At 41.7% G+C, this 20,180-nt stretch overlaps 2 protein-coding genes and 1 long non-coding RNA gene across 3 annotated transcripts in view; 1 reads left to right on the plus strand and 2 right to left on the minus strand.

Annotated features, from left to right (window-relative positions):
- The window catches only part of LOC134284091 (uncharacterized), a 225,861-nt gene that overhangs the window by 55,826 nt on the left and 149,855 nt on the right, over nt 1-20,180 (plus strand). The window lies entirely within an intron of this gene.
- LOC109413065 (protein rotatin homolog) overlaps nt 1-20,180 on the minus strand; it is a 59,856-nt gene that overhangs the window by 515 nt on the left and 39,161 nt on the right. Inside the window, exons 6-8 of the mRNA XM_029857421.2 lie at nt 1,825-4,508; nt 1,356-1,705; nt 149-1,229 (exon numbers count right to left, since the gene is read on the minus strand). Coding sequence (XP_029713281.2) covers nt 149-1,229; nt 1,356-1,705; nt 1,825-4,508 — 4,115 coding nt within the window. The remainder of the gene's footprint in view (nt 1-148; nt 1,230-1,355; nt 1,706-1,824; nt 4,509-20,180) is intronic.
- On the minus strand, nt 7,975-8,920 carry LOC115266589 (uncharacterized). Its single transcript, XR_003897318.2, has 3 exons — nt 8,423-8,920; nt 8,249-8,360; nt 7,975-8,179 (listed from the first exon to the last, which is right to left on the minus strand). It is a non-coding gene; the product is annotated as an uncharacterized LOC115266589 (long non-coding RNA).

Consider the following 20,180-nt stretch of genomic DNA (forward strand, 5'->3'; position numbering starts at 1 on the left):
CTTCTGCCTTTCTATCGAGCGTGCTTCAACTTTTTAGGTTTGACACAGTTTTGAAAAAAAAAAAACGTTTTCAAAATTCATTTATATTTTTTTCAACCCTGAAAAATGCGTCGAAAAGGCGTTTCAACTACAAAACTTAAGAACTTACTTGACATCGCTGACATCGTTGTGACGGCTGTAGAGTTCCCAGAACTCCACCCACAGCTTGGTAACCGTGATCCACGGTTTCTGCAATTTCGTAACCACCGGATGCAATTTGCTCACATTGTCCAGCACGTTGAACTTGGTGATCATGATGCGGCCTTCATGGCAGGAACAACAGTTCATAAGAACCCTCAAGTAGAGCCGCAGCAAGGTCAATTCCGCTTTAGGTCCCTTTACCTTACCCGTTTCGGCAGTAACTGAGGCTATCGTAAGCTTCAATATGGAGTGGGGATGAGCGGCATGAGGTATGCAAAGGCTTTTACAAACCACAATCGAATTTTCGGTAAGGCACACTAACGCTTTCATGAAGGCTATCTCCAGTTCACGGTTGCTGCTGATCCACGGCCAGTATTGCAGCAATAGCCGACATATGTAGTTGATGTTGGCCTGGTGGACCAGAATGTCCTGGATGAACCACGCCGACAAAATTCCCGCGATGAAGGTAAGCTCTTCCACGACCGGAGCTTTTCGCCCTTCGCCGTATTTCTTCACAAAGGTCTGATAATTGATGCCAATTCCACTGTACATGGCCTCTAAGCGATCGAGCACCATTTCCAGGAACTTACTCGTTCGGGCTACCTTCCTTGCCCTTTCCGATTGGCGCAACATGACCTGAATTGCTGAGAAAAGAGTACGTTTCTGCAGAGTGGACACAAGTGCGCCATTCTCCGGTTTGTCCTTCAAACATGCAATCCGAAACTGCTCCATCAATGCTGCGAACATGCATTCGCTGCCAGTTAGAATGGTTTGCGTTTCGTTCTGTTTCGAGGATATTGTTAGGCGTTTTCGTAATCCGTTGGGATCCTGATTTTCTCGATCGTCTTCGTCATCGAGACAGAAGTTATCGGACAAGCAGCGCAACTTCTGGGCGGATTTTGAGGTTTCCGTTGGAACACATGCTGGCTGATGGAAAGGAGTTGTTTCCATGAGATTTAGGAAGGATTGGAAATCGCAAACCGAGGTAGTGTTAGTTTCCGATGATAGCATCAGCAAAGTGAGAAACCGAAGGCATGCTATTTGGTGTTCTGTAATAGGAAAAGGTGTTTAAAAAGAGATGTAGGTCCAAGTTCAATTTAGAAATGTCAATATTTGATTTGAATGTTTGAACGTCCGTGTCTATAATAATTAAAATTGTGTACAACAAAACTCACCTTTTTGTTTATGATTGGATATTCCGCGGATTATCAATCTCATCAAGGGTTCCAGTTTCAACTCCGACAGTACACCCGTTATAAGCTGATTGCCAATCTTATTCACAACCATCGCATTCAGCAGCTGCATAATGTTACCGGTGACCTCACGCAGTACGCGTTCATCGTAGTTTTCATACAAATCTTCATTCAACAGATAAATTATCCCACCGATAACCGCTTGATAGGGTGATATCAGCTCGCAGATTTCTTCCTCCTTGTATGGGAGGCACCGCAACAACAGATTACACACTTCCGATACCATTAGAAGTGCCGATTTTCCCGGGTGCAGAGGAACGTTGGAAACGCAACTGAAAAAAAAGTGAGACATTTTAGTCCGGAAAATGTCTAAGATTCTGCATGTTCAATTGAAAAAATAAGTGTCTTGAGCAACTATGACCCAACACAGTATATTGGGAGTTCAACTTACTTCATCAAACGCTGCAAGCAGCACTTCTCGAGCAGATGGTCGATCAACCCCGGCGCCAAGTCGATCAAACAGGAAAAGATCATGCTGTAACTTTTGACCACGTCACAGGTCACCATCTGAATACCTTCGAATTCTCCCACTTCCATTTCGTCGCGTGTGACGAAGTTTTGCAGTGACTCCAAAGAATGCTCGAAAAATCTGTGCTTCCGTAACACCGTGAAAAGTGTTTCTGTGGCGTCTGCATCCTTCACGTTGGCGGACACTTTGTCACACGGTGTTACATACTTGTGCAGGGGTTCGCCTTTGTCCCCCTTGTGCGATAGTAGATTTATCAGCAGTCCAGCTGCAGCCTCTTTGACCAAACTAGCTTCCTCCGGGTCCAGAATTGTTTTTATACAGCACGCGTGCATTCCACCGGGCAGATAGACACACTCCTTGATGATCGAATGCGAGCCCGACAGAAATTTGGCAATCTTTGCGAGTACGTTCCAGGCACACGATCGAATCAGTATACTCGTGTGGCTGCACTGCGAGGCGATCACCTTGAAGTGTTTGGATTTTAGATGAACTTCTCGCATTCGATCCAGCAGCAACGACATTACCATCAGGCAATTTTTGATTATCGTTGACCCTGAGTAGGTGAGCATTCCGATACGGGCAATATACGAACACAACTTGTTGACGAGGTGGTTGAGAAATTTGTTCTCAAATTCGATCAATTCACTGAGTGCGATCACCCTTGCTAAACTGATCAATGAAAGGACATTTCCAATGTGGCACTTTTGTAGATCGCTGTCCAGACGATTCGTTATAATTTCCAGAAGTCGATTTAACAAGTTGAAATTGTGCTCTTTTTTCACCTTCATCTGAAAACCTTCTTCGTTGATAAGCAGACTCGTCACGTTTGGATTTTCACAAGCAAGAGCTGCTTGCAAAACTATTTGGATAAAGTCTACGTTCTTCATGAACAGTTCCTCAGAACACGTTTCCGATTTGAGCAGTTGAATGAAAATGCTGGTTTGCTCAAATAAAAGTGTCACAATCCACACCAAAACGTTCTCGTAACCGATTTGGATCAGATCTCCCAGTAGACTGAACACATCGATGAGCAACTGTTCATCGGCTGGAGTGTTGGGTGGAGTCAGAATAAACTTTTTCAGATGTTTTACAATAGAATTGTGTAATATTTGCTCCTTCATTGGCAATATCAGGTTGCTTTCGAGCCCCGACAGCCCAATAGATACTTCAGCGTGGGAAGTCGCTGACGCTATAGCCTTCAAACTGTTGCGAAAAATTTCCTCCGTTTGAGACGTCCGAATCATGTTCAAGTCCTGCTTGGTGAGGTGAAGAGCTCGATCAAATTCCAGAGAGCCATCGTCCAGTACGATCACTCCATCTTCGTCATCATTCTGCTTCGGGGACACCAAATGAGGTGGAAGTACGTTGTAATCCACAAGCTGGATTTCATCTTTGCTGGAATTGAGAGTTTGGCGCGATCGTTTGGCGTTTATCATAACATTTTCAAAAGCATCGAACCATTGACTTGCGAACGACAGCCGCAAGAACTGCCAAGCGACCTGGCGATAACTCTCCAAATAGGCCATGGTCTCCGCAGTATGATTCATATCTCCTGACTCGTCCACATCTACTTGTTGCAATCGAGAAGTTGCACACTCTATCCCACATGGTCTACTAAACCGTAGAATGGTATTACCTTCCATAGCTATTTGTTGATCATCTCTTGCTACGTCCACGAAAATCTCTTCCAAGTAGCTCAACTCATTGAACGGACTGTACTTCCAGTGGTACTCGCAAAGAAACGGGACTTTATAATGCTGACAAACTGCCGGAAGTGAAATGGTTTTCCCACTTCCCAAAGTATATTCGCTAAACAGTAACAGAAACAGCAACGAACAGCAATCCGGTTTAAAAATTGGCAAATGATGAAAACTCAACAATGCTCGCACAATCAAATAGTACACATTGACATCATCCGCCAAAAACCTCCGAAATTCCGGAATGGCGAAACAAAGCTTCGTCAGAATCCCTACTGCTGGCACCGCACTATCCGGGTAGTCGAGGAAGTGCTGCTCGCGCAAGGCATTGTCCAGCACCTGCAGCACAAACGCCCATCCGTTGGCTTTGTGAATGATCTCGCACAGGACGGGATCCTCGGCCATAGCATTCAGTTGAACCAGAGCGCTTCGCCGAATCCCGGGATCAGAACTTTCCTGCACCAGAGTATCCAACAGCGGCCTGACGGCACTCACTTCGAACACATCCGAGGAAAGGTGCTTGGCAACGTCGTACCGGGACTTTGTCAAACAAATGGCGTTGGACAACGTGTCCCGGATGTGCTCTATGTTGGGCGAGTATTGGTGTGCATTCGGGGCCACGCTCATGAGAAACAGCACTCGGGTTAGGGCTTCTTCGCGAATATCGGCATCGTCCTGGAAAAGATATCGTAGGTTTCCTCGCATAAGGTCTGTGGCAGAAAGTTGAGAGTCTGGATGCAACAGAGCGAATATTGCTCGCGAAAGCGTCGATTGCGATTTCACTATGCCTGCTGTTTGCAGGAACGGTAGCACCGGGACTATGATGTCCAAAAGATCGTTCCATCGATCGAGTAAGAATGAGCGCGAGTTGAGCACAAACAGGAGGATGGTTTCCGCTTGTTGTTTGATCTGCAATAATACAAAAGGGGAAGCATCGTACATTAGATTTTTAACGATAGTACATTGATAATTCAAATTAATTATACGAGAAAAAGAACAGAAATTACTAGCTACGTTCGGCTATTTTAGGGAAAAGAGTGCAAAAAAACTCTAGATCTCAGATTATCTTAAAACTAGTATCACAGTTTCCCCAAACCGTCGATGCATAGGTGATCATTGGTCCTATGACGCACTTTTGAACACCAGCAGCTTGTTCTCAATGTGCAGCTTCGACCGTCGATTCAGCAGGGAGTACAGCGCTTTGGTAGACCGATCAACCTTTTCAGCGACATAGTTCACTTGTCTGTTGAACTTCGGCTTCTTGTCGAACAGTACTCCAAGATAGTTGACTTCATCGTCCCAAGTAGTTGGCTGACCATTGACCGTGATCGACCTGTAGGTAAAGTGTCGAGCAGCACCGCCTCCTCGTGAAGAAAACCGACTGCGTTTTTCCTGCGTTCAATTTGATTCGCCACTTCCGTTGGAAGTCCTGGAGATTGTTCATCGCCGCTTGGAGGTGAGTTAATGACTATTTGCGGATCTTTGTTCGACGCCAGAACTACCAGAACTAGTTCAGAGAACTACCAAAGTCTAACATGAGTACGTCAGAAGTGAGGACGTTGTAGAGAATCGGACTCAGGACTGATCCTTGGGGCACGCCAGACCCAGACAACCAATAATCGTATAGGATGTTGCATAAGATGATAAAGTGGAGGCCATATGCGTGCATGTAAAATGTACGTATATCGCCTCCACTTTATCATCTTATTCAACATCTTATACGATCACTGGTTGACTGGGGAGGGATGTTGTGGGTGCTGGAGTTTTCGCCATTCATGGGAATCGTGAAAGTTCGATCAGAAAGGAACGATTGCACAATCTTGACCAGGTAGAGTTGGAGGTTCGAGCGGAGAGCTCGTATACGATAGTATCTTGCCATACGGACTCATAAGCTTTTTCCACATAGAGAAGAATCATGTCAGTTGATTTGCCCATTCGAAATCTAACGGCTAAACTAATTATCTCGTTAACGCCCAAGGTATCTCACAACTGAAATCTTGTAGTAAACGGTCTTTTAGATAGAAATACCAAAGCCCCATATGCCAAAATGACTTTATTCCAGATGACATAGACAATGTTTTACCCATATTGACATTATTTTGTTGCGGCACTAAATTTTTATGGAGTGCAGATTAAAAACTCAAAGACATTAGTAAACTAGGTAGGGTAGGGCGCGGCAAAATGAGCACCCTAAGGATCACGTTCAGTTTATTGAAAGTGAGCACAATTTTTTAAAGTTCCTCTCAGTAGTTATTTTCTATATCATGTTTTCTACCACCCATAAACATGTCAGGGTTCAAAATTCACAATAAGGATGATTTATTTGACTAAACAAAAATGATGTTTTATGATCAAATCGAACTTGCTGCGGGGTAAGACGAGCACTTAATTAAAATCCCAATATTTTAACTAGATCATGCAGTGATTGATATAATCTATCTTGTTTATAGCTATGGTATCACGTTCTAAAATTATGAGTTTCTTTTTCGATTATTAAAAAATGCGGGTTTACTTTATACAAAATCACGCGAAAAACAATAAACGATTATTAAGTGGCTTATTTTTAGAAATTTACGCAACCAAATAGTTGCAGAGGATACGGAAACCTATGTTTGACACTATTGAGTGGATTTCAAAATATTTTCTATATTCCCATCAGGGGTACTCATCTTGCCACACTATAGGGAAATAACTAAAATTGAATAAATTTTAATCTTGTACCGACTTTTCGCACCCTCTAAGCAGAATAAGTGTAATCAATTTCGTACCTTTTAATTCCGCCCTAATTGCTTATCCTTTGACAGATACTCGTATTTCGACTACCACTTGTAAACTTGGTAGTCGAAATACACGTATCTGTCAAAGGATAAGCAATTAGGGCGAAATTCAAAGGTACGAAACTAAATTTTAATGTTTGTTGTTAGAAAATATTTTCTAATGTAAGTTAAAATGCTTTGTAGTAAGCTAGTAATGTTGGCTGATATCCAGAATTATGGTAAAAATTTGATTCTAACATAAAAACCTTATTTTATTCTGATGATTTCTTATAAGAAAATGCTAAAAATCCATGCTACCGTGTGCGCACCTAACTTTGCGCAGGTCCAAACTTTGCGCATTCTTGTAAAATAATTAAAAAAATATTTAAATGTCAACATTTTCACCAGTTTAATCTTCTTCTTCTTCGTTCTTTTTGCTCACTTGCTGGTTGGCACACACGGAGAAACTAAAAAACTCAAAATTAGGTACTTTTAAACTCAATTTTGAGTTCTTTTTCATCTCCCTTTTCATGCGCTCTTTCTGTTGTTGTCAGAGAGTGAAGAGAGAAACAGCCCAACTTTTGCAGTTCCGTGCGTCAAGCCAAAACTGAGTTTCTAGCACAGTACTCAAATTTGAGTGAATACAACCTAGTCAAAATTTCGGTTGGGTGGAAAAAACTTATTAGGTATTTTTTTCACATGGAGGCAAGCGGAAACAACCCAACAAAAACATCGATTCCATCAACTCAAAATTGGCTTGACACACGCAACCCCGAAGTTGGGTGGAAAGAACTCACTTTTGGGTAGTTTCGTCTCTCCGTGCAGTGAGCGGTGATGGATGGCACAGCAAAAAAGCTATATGGGCCTTTTCATTTGACGTCTTAAATCAGCTGATTTTTCGGGCGTTTGACAGTTCTTCTATGAAGATGACACTTTCTTGTTAGCATCTGTTGTTCAAGCTTTGTAAACAAATGCATGCACGGAACTGTCACATGAAAAGGCCTATTGCCAGTTTGTTTTTGTTTATAGTCACGTCGACTTTTGTGACTTTTGACAGTGCATTCAGATACTCAGAACGTTAACCGTAAGATTGATGTTTTTGTCAGATCTGTCAGATTTAGATTTGTTTATTTATCTCTTTAAGGAAAGCTACTACATTACGGAGAAGTGCTAGGTTGTTGTTTTCGGAGAAAACTTGGTAAATATTACCATAGTTACTCCACGGAGAAAAAAGATTAGTAGATACAAACAAATCCTAGTTCATTTGAACTAAAATAACAGGTTGAAATTTGCACAAACATAATTTTGGTGGAAGTTAACGAAGCACGTATGTAAATACAAGCTAACATTTTAGTTTGTCTTTTCCTCAGGCAATCTGTTGAACATAACAAAGCATAGCTTGAAGCAACCAAAATTTTGGTTGCTGGGTTTGACAGCAACAAGGCCAACAAACATGCTTGGTAATTTCAAACTAAGAAGAACTGTTTGCAGTTACCAATTATTAGTTTGATGTAAACAAATCTATTGGTATATTCAACCTTGAGTTTTGGTTGCAAATATGATGTTTATTTACCTGTATTTTTCATTTTTTTTTCATAAAAACAAAAATGCTGCAAGAATGTGCTTACATAATTTTAATATGTACCTCAAAACATATAACACAAATGGAAATAATCCTACATTATTATAATAAAATGCAGTTTAGCTACAGTAGCAATTGTTTAAGGATTCGTTGGTCGGTTTTTCCTCCTTGGTTTTTCAATAAAACCTCGCTGAAAACGATGCTGATCTACGGAAGCCCAATCCATTGGAGTTTTCGCCATTCTGTAGGAGGGCCAGTAAATAAAAAAGCTTGATTAAAAAAGAATCAGTTATTTGTTCATTTATCTTTACCTTTACCAAGGAATAAAACCGATATCGTGACTCCTCGCAATACTTTCTGGTTTCTAGATCCACAGCAGCACGAATTCCTATGTGGCTTCACTCGGTACCGCGAAAACTGAAACTATACGGTGATTATAAAATGAGAGTCACCAACGACCGAGAATGAATATTGTTAAAACTTACCTGGAAACCGATGCGTACGAAAATGTTTTAAGAGTTGTTGGCAAATTCATGCAATCTAAGGCAAATGGCGTTGTTTATGCACTGAACACCGAGCCAGCGATGGGCTGTCGATGACAGAATCGAACAATCTAAGAATTTGGTAATTTCAAACTAAAACCGACATCATTTTTCCTCCAACCAAAATTTTAGTTGAACTCGATGGGTTGATTTGGTTGAATCATCCTGAAGTTTTAGTTTGTTCCTTGGTTTGACATCAATAATTAAAGAACCTGACATTTGGTAAAAACAAACTACGGTTTTCTTGAAGATAACTAAAAACTTGGTTTGAAACAACAAATGACTCATATTGTTTGCTTAAGGTAGAAACAACCAATCAACATTATTGATGGCAACCAAATTAGTGACTTTGAATTAATCAAATGTTACTTGATGTCAACAAAATTTTAAGTTTATTGAGCAACAAATATTTTGGTTGTTTCAAGCTGCGTTGATTTTTCTCCGTGTCAGACCGTATTTGGCTCTAGGGGGCTGTCCATAAACCACGTGGTCATGAGGGGGGGGGGTTCGGCCAAAGACCATTTTGTATGGACGAATAAAAAAATTTGTATGGACGAATGACCACGCGGGGGGGGGGGGGGGGTGGTTGAAAAGTCCCAAAAAAAATGACCACGTGGTTTATGGACAGCCCCTAGCCTGTGCGTATTTTGTGCAGGAGAAAATTATGTGCTCTGCTCTGCATTCTCTACGACGCTGCAAGTTTCGCAAACGCTGTTTGATTGAAGTTTCATTTTAGCTAGCCAATAAGCAGAGTAATCGTGACCTGAGAGGAGGCGATTGAGCGTGCGAGTTTCCGAGTTCGTGAGCTATTTCCCAGTGTACCAGGGTTTAGACGGTATCGTATTCTGGAGTTGGAAAAACTTGCGGCCTTTCCCATCTATTGCTGCATATTCGAGGTACCATTGCTGTGCGTCTTCCACTGCCACCCGACGAAAGTAGTTCTCCACATCATGAACGAAAACCTTGTTGTCGCAGATATATTGTTGTTCCTGTACTTCCAAAGCTGCTTTCGCCAACTGGTCAGCTGCCTCGTTCCCGGCTGCGCCTATGTGACCCGGAACCCATTGCAGAGTCGTTTGGGTCTTCGACGCCATGGTCAGCAGCCTTTCTACTATTTCGTCTCTGTAGTGATCCTGAACGTTTGACTTGATAAACTCCAGGCCTGACTTCGAGTCAGACATGATAACGGCGTTGGTGATTCCAGATTCACAAATATATTGGAGGGCCACCCAGATAGCCTCCAATTCAGCAGACATTATGCACACGTTACGCTCAAGTTTCAGACTGATTCGGAAATTCGTTGTCGAGTCGTAAACGCCAATTCCACAGTAGTTCCAGTTTTTTGAGGCATCCGTATAGATGATACGCCGGCTGTTGTATTTACCATGAATCAGTGACAAGGTTAGTTGTTTCAATACCCGTTCGCTTGTAGTTTTCTTCCTCCATGGACCGTCTGGTAGACAGAGCTGTGTTACATCTTCCCACTGATTCTTACAAACGAGCGAAGTGGATGTGGCTTGCAGTATCGTCGCATGATCCAGGGCAACCCGTTCAATAAAACTGCATCGGTCTTTCTCGCGATTCTGATCCTGCTCCATTGCCAAGTCAAGCTGTTGTTTCACGACTGAATTTCGGTGGTAATGTTTGGCTAATTGCTTTCCAACATTTAGCAAACGTCGGAACTCTAGCGGAAGCTGTCCTGCGATTGCATACAAAGTGTTGATCGGGGTTGTCTTTGTGCACCCGGTAACTTTTCGAAGACACTGGTTGTTCAGAACATCAATCTTTCCAAGATTTGATTTACAAGCCGAACCGTAGATAGTTGAAGCGTAGTCCATGCAACTTCTGAATAGTGCGTTGTATGCCATGCCCAGTGTTTGTAGGTGTGCTCCGTATTTAGTTCCGCTGATGACTCTAATCATGTTTTGCCGCTCTGCTAACCGCTGAACAAGATCCCTCAGATGAGCACCATACCCAAGTGACCTGTCGACGATCAATCCCAGGTACCTGTGAATCCGAACGTTTTCCAGTTTATTTCCATCGATACGAATCTCCAACTCTTTAGGGCTGTTTTTGAATAGCATCACCTTTGTTTTCTGCGGATTCATGGTAAGGTTCAGTTCTTCTGTTTTACGCTTGAACTCGTTTAGAAAAATCTGTCCTCTGGCTGCGACTTGCTCTCTGCTACCGCCTTCAATGATGATAGCGAAGTCGTCGGCGTACTGTACGAGTACCACACCTTCAACTTTGATGGTATGTAGTACCGTAGTGTATACATTGAACAACGTTGGCGAGCAAACATCCCCCTGTGGCAATCCTTGAGTGACGAAACGAGTCATTGTTTCACCTGCAACATGAAGCTCAATCTTTCGGTTTGTCAATAACGACACAAACCAGCTAGTAATCTCTACAGGAATGTTGAGATCTAGCAGTGTTTTCTCTAGACAATCAACCTTGACACAGTTGAAAGCATTTGAAAGGTCCACGAAAACCACGGCTGCTATTCGGTTACTTCTTTTGATTTGCGGTTAGTGACTCCAAACATGTGATAGTCGACATTCGTTTTCTGAAACCAAAGGATAAATCAGAAAGGATAGGGTAGGTAATCATGAATTGAACCAAAATGCGGCTTTCTGAAGCAGCGGCACTTTTGATCGATTTTTTCATCCACATGGAAATAATTTACTACGGTAAGGTCTCACGTATATGAAAGCCACGGGTATTAGCTTTCCGTAAAGTGGCAAAAAGTTAACATTTGCACCAAATTTCATTGAGAAATTCAATTATTTGTCAATAGTGATTTTAATCTTAATTTGAACCATCGTAATCATAATTTGAACCAATTTTAATCTAGATTTGAACTAGTGGCGGCAGCAGCTCGAGCAATTCCCGCAACAGCCAATTTCATGCTAAACAACTAAAAATCACATGGATCTGCTAATTCTCATAACTCTTTTTCATTAGGCAGTGGAATTTCAGCTCAGAATGTTCGGAATCCTTCAGGAATTCGAAAACTAAATTTGGAATTTTCCATCGCCCAAGAGTAAACAAAGCAACCACTAGCGCAGTCTGCAGGCCAACACTGGAAGCTCGCCCCCATTCACTAGTTCAAATCTAGATTTCAAATGGTTCAATTCAAGATAAGATTCTCCAAGTAAGAATTACTTAAATTTGATAATTTTATGACAAATAATGCGGAATATTATTCGGTTGGTCGGTTCTACGATAAATAAGCTTTCATTTGACGTGTTCACTTATTGCGTGTGATACAATACATGAGCTGTACGAGTGCACCGAAAATGTGCTTTCTCTGGGGGGAAATGGGTGGAATCTCAGTGATTTTTTAATTGCCTGTTTTCCATGACAAAAACGCATTTTTTAATGCTTTTAAAGTTCATGTTATCAGGTTATATTACGGGAAGATGTTTACCATCTTTTTCGGGACAATATTTGCCTAAAAAATACGTCGTTTTAATGAATTTCGAAATGGTTCAAATTAAGATTACAATTTGACTAGTTCAAAGTTTGATTTCTTACCCTATTCCTTTCTTCCAGGACTTTAGAACCTTCAATCCACAGTTCACGAGCGAAATAGGGCGGGTGCCCTCTACCGTCTCAAGGTTTTTGCCGGCCTTATGAATTGCAACCACCTTGATCGTTTTCAGATCGATAGGAATCCTGTTAGTTCGCCAAATCAGGTTCAAGTCTCGTATTATGTTATCCCTGACCGCCGGTTGTAGCCTTTCGAGAATTTGATAAGAAACTCCATCAGGTCCTGGGGCTGACAAGCGTGTTTTCCCTCTAGTCTTCTTGGCGATGTGGCTCAGCCAAAAATCCACCGTCAAGATGTCGTAATTAGCAGGTCGTACATATGGGTCTTCCTGGTATGGTTCGATCGGAAAATGCTTATTCAAGAAATCGTTCGCTAAATGTTTGTCTACATGAACAAGAACATTTTCTACCTTTCTCTTACCACCTGTCAGCTTCCTCAGACTGTTCCATATAACTGCAGCAGGTGTCTGTGGATCAAAGCTAGGAACAAAATCCTGAAATTTCGCTCTAGATGATTCCTTCTTCTTCCTAAGAAAAGTAGCCTCTTTCTTGTTAAAATCCAAAAGCTCCCTAATGCCTCCGGTTCTATTGTACAAGGATCTAGCCGCTCGTTTTTCTTCCCATGCCTGCTCAACTTCCTCAGACCACCAGAACTTTGGCGAGTGTTTGTTCTTCTGCTTTGACTGCTTCAAGATGTTTCTGGTTTCCCTCTGTAGCTGCGCCATCGTGATGACATCTTCTTCATGGATGTTTTGGACTCGCTCAAAGACTTTTTTCTTGTTGATGAAAAACTTGGATTTCTGTGAACAGGCAACCTGTATTACCGTTTCCAGCGCCAGATGATGACTTCCGATTCCGTAGTCGAGGATGTTTGTCGTCGAATCCAAAAGAATCGAGCTTGGTGGTCTAGTGGCTACCGCTTCTGATTTATATGCAGAAGGTCCTGGGTTCAATCCCTGGCCCGTCCCTTTCCTCCTACTTTGTATCTTTCTATATACTTTCTCTGCTCTCTACATGTACAACTTATGTATATAAACATGTTCATAGCCGTCGCTAGAACAGAAACGGGTTGAAAAGCCGTTTCCCTTCCTTCCAAACTTTCACAGCACAGTGTCACAATCCTATTAGAAAACGCCTACAAGTTATGCAATCAAGCGAACTGTGCCGCACATCTTCAAAATAATAAAAACACACAATTCTATCACCTTCCCCTGGTATCCACACACCAATGTGTGAACCTTCTGCCAACCAATTCCCACCAACACTCCAACATCCGCATGAATTTGTGCTGGCGCAGAGGTATATTCGGCCAGATGTGGATACAAACGATTGCAATCATCACTTCCTTACCCCTTCCCCACATTGACCTGCAACCTGACGTGGCAGGCGCCATTGTCGCCTAAAAATAGAAGATCACCAACGCTCACACACTGAAGATGCCCGCTAGTCCCCGGCAGTTATCTCATTGGTCCTTGTGTGAGTGTAGTTGGTCTGGCGATACTGGAGTAGCATCCACGGGCGGTCAATCAAGCTCAAGCTCAAGCTCAATCCAAAAGAATCGAGCTTGACACGATCACCAGGTCTATGGCTGAGGGATTCTTGCTCACGTCTACCGGAATGTAGGTCGGTTGTCCATTGTTCATAATCACGAGATTCGCGTCGTTCACCAGGTCATACAGAATAGCGCCTTTCCCATCCGAGTGTCGTGGATCCCAAGAATAGTGGTGCGCATTAAAGTCGCCTCCAATGATCACCTTCCGGAACCCAGTTGCTATGCGACAAATTTCCTCCAATTCGTTTTCAAATTCTGAAACAGATATACTCGGCGACACGTACAGCGATATGACCAAAATGTCTTCGGCCACAATATGGCGGCCAACCGCCTGGATTTTAGGAAAATCCGGCAGCTGAACTTCTCTAGACTTAATCTTCTTATTTATGATTATTCCCGAACCTCCATATCCGTCATGTCTCGAATTTAGGAAAGTAAAAAACCCTGGTATTTTGTATTTCTTTTGCTCATGCTCAATTTTGCTCCAACATTCGGAAATGAGGGCTATGTCATAGCCCTCTTTCATTAACACTCTCGTAAGCTCTTCCTTATGTTTTTCTAAACTTTGTATATTTAGCTGTAAAAATCTGACTACATTTTCTGACATCTACTTACGGTTTACCTGATTCGTTCTGCTCATCCCTGTGCTTGCTCCTGCTGCGCGTTCTTCCGTTCTTCTTTGTTTCGTTGTTGCTGTACCGTGGCACGGCGCCCAGGCTTCTGGACGCGCTCTCCGTTCCGCTGGTGCTCGCACGTTCGTCGGTTGCCAACTCTTGGTTGATTTCCTGCGATCGCTGTTCTGCCATTCGCTGTGCCCACCTTTCGTAGTTTGTAACTCGGAACTTGTTGAAAAGCGCAACTCCGTTACGCTCTCCCCCCTCTGGGTGCCTTCTTCTTCTTGTCCACAAAAACTTCGACCTGATCCGCGATGACTACATCTTCAATCGGGCGCTTGGTTCGTGGGGCCTTGGGTTTGAAAGCTGGTTTGACTGTGTAGTCTCCCGCTGCCATGTCCGAGTACGTATTCGGCAAAGCTGGAAATTCTTCGTTGTCTGTCAGCATGTCGTAGCGGTTTTGTGTCAGGACAGGATTCTGCTCTTTGGCCTCCATGTAGGTGAGGGTGGTGCGTGCCATGATTGTTTTTATGTTTCGCTGACGGGTTCTCTCCGGACAATCCTCGTCCGATGTGCGGTGTTCCGATTTACAGTAGAAGCATTTCCTCGGGTTCTGGCATTCACCTGTCTCCATGCACTCGTGCATTGCCGCACAGTTTGGGCATCGCTTCCTCGATTTGCAGTTCTCAGTTTTGTGATTGTATCTCAAGCAGTTGAGACACAATACCGGTCGGTTGATGAACGGTCGGACGGTGTTGATGCAGCAGAACATTCGTACCTCTCTCGGCAGCTGGCTCGCACGGAAGATGATTCCAATACGCGATGTTGGGATTTTTCTCGCTCCTTCGTATCGATGTAGTCGATTGATGCTCAGGATGGGGCACGTGCTGGTGATACTTTCTCGTATTTCATCCATCTCCATGTCGACCGGGACACCGGCAACCACACCGAAAACGGACACGAAGCTTCGTGGGACGTATGCTCTGTAGTTGCGCTCCTTCAAAGATGGGTCTCTCTGCAGCTGGTTTGCCGCCTGGGGGGTTTTCATGAAGACAATCAACTTGAACCTTCCTAACGCCCGGATGTTCGTGACGTTTTGACGATACAGATCCGACTTCGTCATCAGTTGGCCAAAAGATAGTTTGTTGATTCGGATGGAGCCATCTTTGTCATCCAGCAGTTGTACTATGACACGATAGGGGCTGAGTCCGACATTTCATACTCGTACACTTGGTACGTCTTTCCGCCGTCCGGCGGCTTTCCCATTTTGCCGACTTCTTCCACGTGCAGAATAAAACGGTAGTTTTTCGACGATCGAGCAGAAGAAAGAACTTTTTAACTACTTAATCGAAAAAACACTTCACTATTTAGAGTTTTTATCGAGATAAATTTATTTTTCGACAGTTATTTCACCACAAAAAGTAGAATTTTCACACTCTCTCAAAATTTAATATGGCGTCACACTTGAAGGTTTCACCGGAAGTCCCAGTTTAATCATTGCACTAGCATTGTGTAAACATAAACATTATTTGACGAAAATTATATTACCATAAAATCTTTGTTTATGTTGAATAATAAACAAAAAATACACAAAAACGTCAAAATTTGCCTCGCCTCAACACGGCTACCAAGAAGTAACTATACTAAAAATCAACATTTTCCTCGATAAAACTGTGCAACGATGATTAATTTTGCAGTTAATTGACAAAAAAGGTGATATTGTAATTGTAATTGTAATTGCTCAGTCCACACCCAGGCCGACAACTGCCAGCCCATCTGCTTGTAGGCAGATGTGGACCTACTAAGCCTCCCCCGTTAACATGTCCTACACCGAATTAGCACACCGGGATCTTCCACAGGCAGGCGCTGGCGTTACCAGTCCCAACAAGTGTCAGATACATTAAATAGATGGGGTAGAGGATATAGGAAGATATGGGAATAGGATGGGAAGAGGTAGAAAATGAAGAGATAGTAGAGAGGTTTCGATTTTGTTGCTGAAACGAGAAAAAGAAAGAATGATAAAGAACATTAGCGATATGTTCATAGATTATGATTTGGACGATAATTTCTCATCTATTTTGTTTCCATATCGTTGCACCATTTTCATCGCTTTTGTTAGGGCCATCTCGCGTTTTTTCATCATGTCCTCTTTGCCGGTTGGCGACGTTCGGGATGTAAGTAGAAAAGCATGCATTTAATATGATTAGTACGACAGTAATTGTGATTGCTCAGTACTTCCAGCCCATTTGTCCGCAGTACATATCAGGCATCCCGTTTTAACAAGTCCTACACAGAATTAGAAACCCTGATCTCCCACAGACAGTCCTAACTAGTGTCAGATAAGTTCAATTGAGGATAGGAAGCGGCGAAATGAGAAGACAGTAGAGAAGGTTTGGTACATTGGTAGCGGTGTTTATGTGATGTTTGTCTGACATTGAAAAACTATTTTCCGTTTTAGGTGTTTAACTCTCTACCCCAAATTTAATACCGGAAAAATATCTGATCAGATGCATAGTTTGGCAATTCTATGTCCATACATCTTTTATCAAGAAGGAATAATGTTGTTTACTGTTATAAAATAATTCAGTTAAAGGGCAGCTAATGCATTGTAATCCAGAATAAACCTACAGAAAATGTCCCAATAAAAAGTTAACACTAGTTCAACTAACTACACAAACTAAAAAGTGTTATTATATTTTACCAATGATTTCATCCAAATCTTGACCCTAACATAGTTATGCGCTTAGTGGACAATGACCAACAATAGTCCTAATCTTGACCCTAACATAGTTATGCGCTTAGTTGGACAATGATCAAAAATAGTGTTGTTTCGACAATAGTCACATACTATGCCCTACGACATTGACGATTCTATTGTCTATGGCTCACCTATTTAGCGCCACCCAGCAGGGACTTGGTCTGGTACCCAATTCAGTATATCCGCTCCACGTAATGTACCGTACCTCTTTCGATTTGTGATATATTACGCGGAACATTACTCTCTTCATTCGGATAGCGGCTATGTAACCCATTGGATTAAAAACCTCCATCAAACATGAAGCGATTAATCGGAGACTGAAGACTCTATACCAAATTTGGCTCAGAGACAGGTAATCAGTGAAGTCAGTTTTTCTCGTTTGTCAGAGACGATTGATACGTATTAAGACAAACTTTCCACTGCATCTGCCAGCAATAATCGGTGATCGATCAACATTTCGAGTACCTACCCCAATTTACACAAGAATGCCAAGGATCACCGCTCATGCTTTACAATACAGTTGGAAAAACTAGAGCAACACCTGGCCACAATGATGCATAAAGCACTAAAGCGGACCGGAAGTGTCGGTGAGCCAGCCCCACCAATTGACAAAAAAGGTGATATTCTAGTAATATCAATCACAGTTCGTGATATTTTTTTCAATTTAACTAGTAAATAGTGGTGCGCAATGTTTGGAATCAATATTTGCACTGTGTTCACTTTCAGTAAATGCATGATGAACGTGAATACATGACTTATGAACCATTTAAATATTATGTAACAATTGTATTGACAATTTCAGGCCTGCCTCCACCATGTAGCAAATTTTGTATGGAAATTAGTAGAAAATTCCCTCCCCCTGGATATTCGATCTTGACGCGATGGGAGGGCTTAACCCATTAGCACTTTAGCGCCAGTTCATTCACCACCGCTTGGACTTTGAGCTAGATATATCTAGTTTACGAGTTGAGCGCAAGTGAAGGAATCGCCGTAAGTGCTAATGGGAACCAAAGGAGTATCCGTCGTGCATTTATCACAAGTCAAAAACAAATTATAATTCAGCTTGCATAGACCTAATCTTTGCATTCTTTGAATTTACTCAAATTTAACAATAATTGTTAAAATTAACGTAACGCAAGAGTGGGTAGAGGAGGTCTCTGCGTTACACTCATCATTCGTTACTTGAATTCGTTAGTACACATGACAGGGGACGCTAGGATAAGTTGACTTACAGCCTTACAGATTAGTTTCATTACAATTAGAAAATTATGGACTGATTAGGTAAAGATAAAACTGTTGATTATAGGAGTTTATATTTGTATTTCTTATTTTTATGGGTTTTGTGAATTTATAAAAGTTGACAAATAATCATTACCATTTTTATCTTTGACAAAAATCAGTTGACTGAACTTTTTTGTTTTTATATATTAGACGGTATTATTTGACTGATCAAAAAAAGCAGGAATTTAGTTAGGACTTAGGACGGTTGACATTGTAAAGGGTTACGATGGATATAATATTATTTTGGACTGAGATGATAACAGATATGCAGAAGACGACTAGCGAAATTAGAAACACAATTTGATACATTATTGACTATATTTTGACAAATAGGCTTTGACAAATTTCTTTACAATATCGAATGGAAGCTCAAAAAGTGTTATCTTACGCTAATATGAGAGTTATTTGGGGATGATGCTGGTGCTGTCAATGACTAACATCGGTTATTGACACTATTAGTAATCAGCTTGAAATAATTTTCAGAATGTATTATAAAATAACTCAGGCCAAACATGTCTAAAGGTCCTATCTGCAGAAGAGAGGCTCTCTTTGGTTTCCCTCTCTTTCGTTAACATCTTAGCTGTTTATTTGTATTATGATTGTCTCTCTGCATTTAACGATGGTCAAAACAATCGTCTTTAGATTTGTACTGCAAAAGTAGTTGAAAAGTGTACCATTACATTGCTATAGTTGAAAGAGAAAATGAACAAAGAGAGCCTCTCAAATGCAGATAGGACCTATTGAAATGTTTGGCCTGAACTGAGGATATTATCTGATTATTGTTTAGGGAAGCTGTCAGAAAAACTAGTTGCCCATATCGGCTAAAAACGCTAGCTCTGGTAGCTGTCTTCGAATAATTTTCAGAAATATCAAATCTTTAAAAATTAGCTACGACACATTTTTTTTTGCTCATTGTATATTTTTTAAGAATAGTACTCTGAAGGCGTTAACATAGACATAGACACCTTTTTTTTATCTCTGAATGTTGTCCAGTGGCCTCGGAGATTTTCGATTATTGAAATATTGTTCAATTATCAAATCATTTTTGGAGCTTCCATTCGATCAAAGCACTAGTGCGATGGGAAAAGTTAAAAACAGTATTTTTAAAAAACTACTACGACCCAATGCTAATTACTACACACTTTGCTCAAGTTGACGACATCGTCTAGTCTATCGTGAGTATTGGTCCTAGTAGGGGGAAAGTTGGGAAAGGGTCCAGGCTTTGCTATCAGCTGTCCTGCAGCTCCACCTGGTCACTCTTCAAAAAAAAAAAAAAAGAAGAAGAAATTAGTAGAAAATTGTATGAACCGTAGCACTACGGCAGGCACTCTTGATCTGTCTACAATGTTACGTGATTTGTGAATAGTCCTTCATTTGACTTTTCCGGCGGTCAATGTTAGGGACGATTCAAATATGACGTCCACCATTTATTTTGAATTTTAGAATCCCATCCTCCCCCGGGTTACCCCGTCACGCTTCATAGTACCTATACCTAATACATGGCATATCACACTTTTTCAGACAACTCCAACCCCACCCCCCTCCCACCAAAGATGGACGTCATATTTAAATGATCCCTTATTGTTCCTATCCGTAACGATCACTCCATTTATCAGGAAGCTTTTACCTTTGATCTCTACCCACTGGAAAACCCCTCATAAATTTTGGATTGTTCACAGGGTAGGTGCCTAGTACGAACCGCAGAGGAATTCAAGAACTGCCGGAGGCCTCCGTCACCCCTGTCTCGTAGGACAAAGTATTTCAACAAAGATCAGTTAAGAGCACACTACCTGAATACCTTTAGTTCAATGGGGAAACATTAAATAATAGTATTTTTGATTACTTTTTCAAGCAATCCATAGCATGCGTAAAGTTAGGTACACCATGCGCAAAGTTAGGAACAATCGAAGATTTTGTGCGCAAAGTTAGGAACAAGGCAATGAA

Source organism: Aedes albopictus, chromosome 3, assembly GCF_035046485.1.
Source record: "Aedes albopictus strain Foshan chromosome 3, AalbF5, whole genome shotgun sequence".
NCBI classification, from domain to species: domain Eukaryota; kingdom Metazoa; phylum Arthropoda; class Insecta; order Diptera; family Culicidae; genus Aedes; species Aedes albopictus.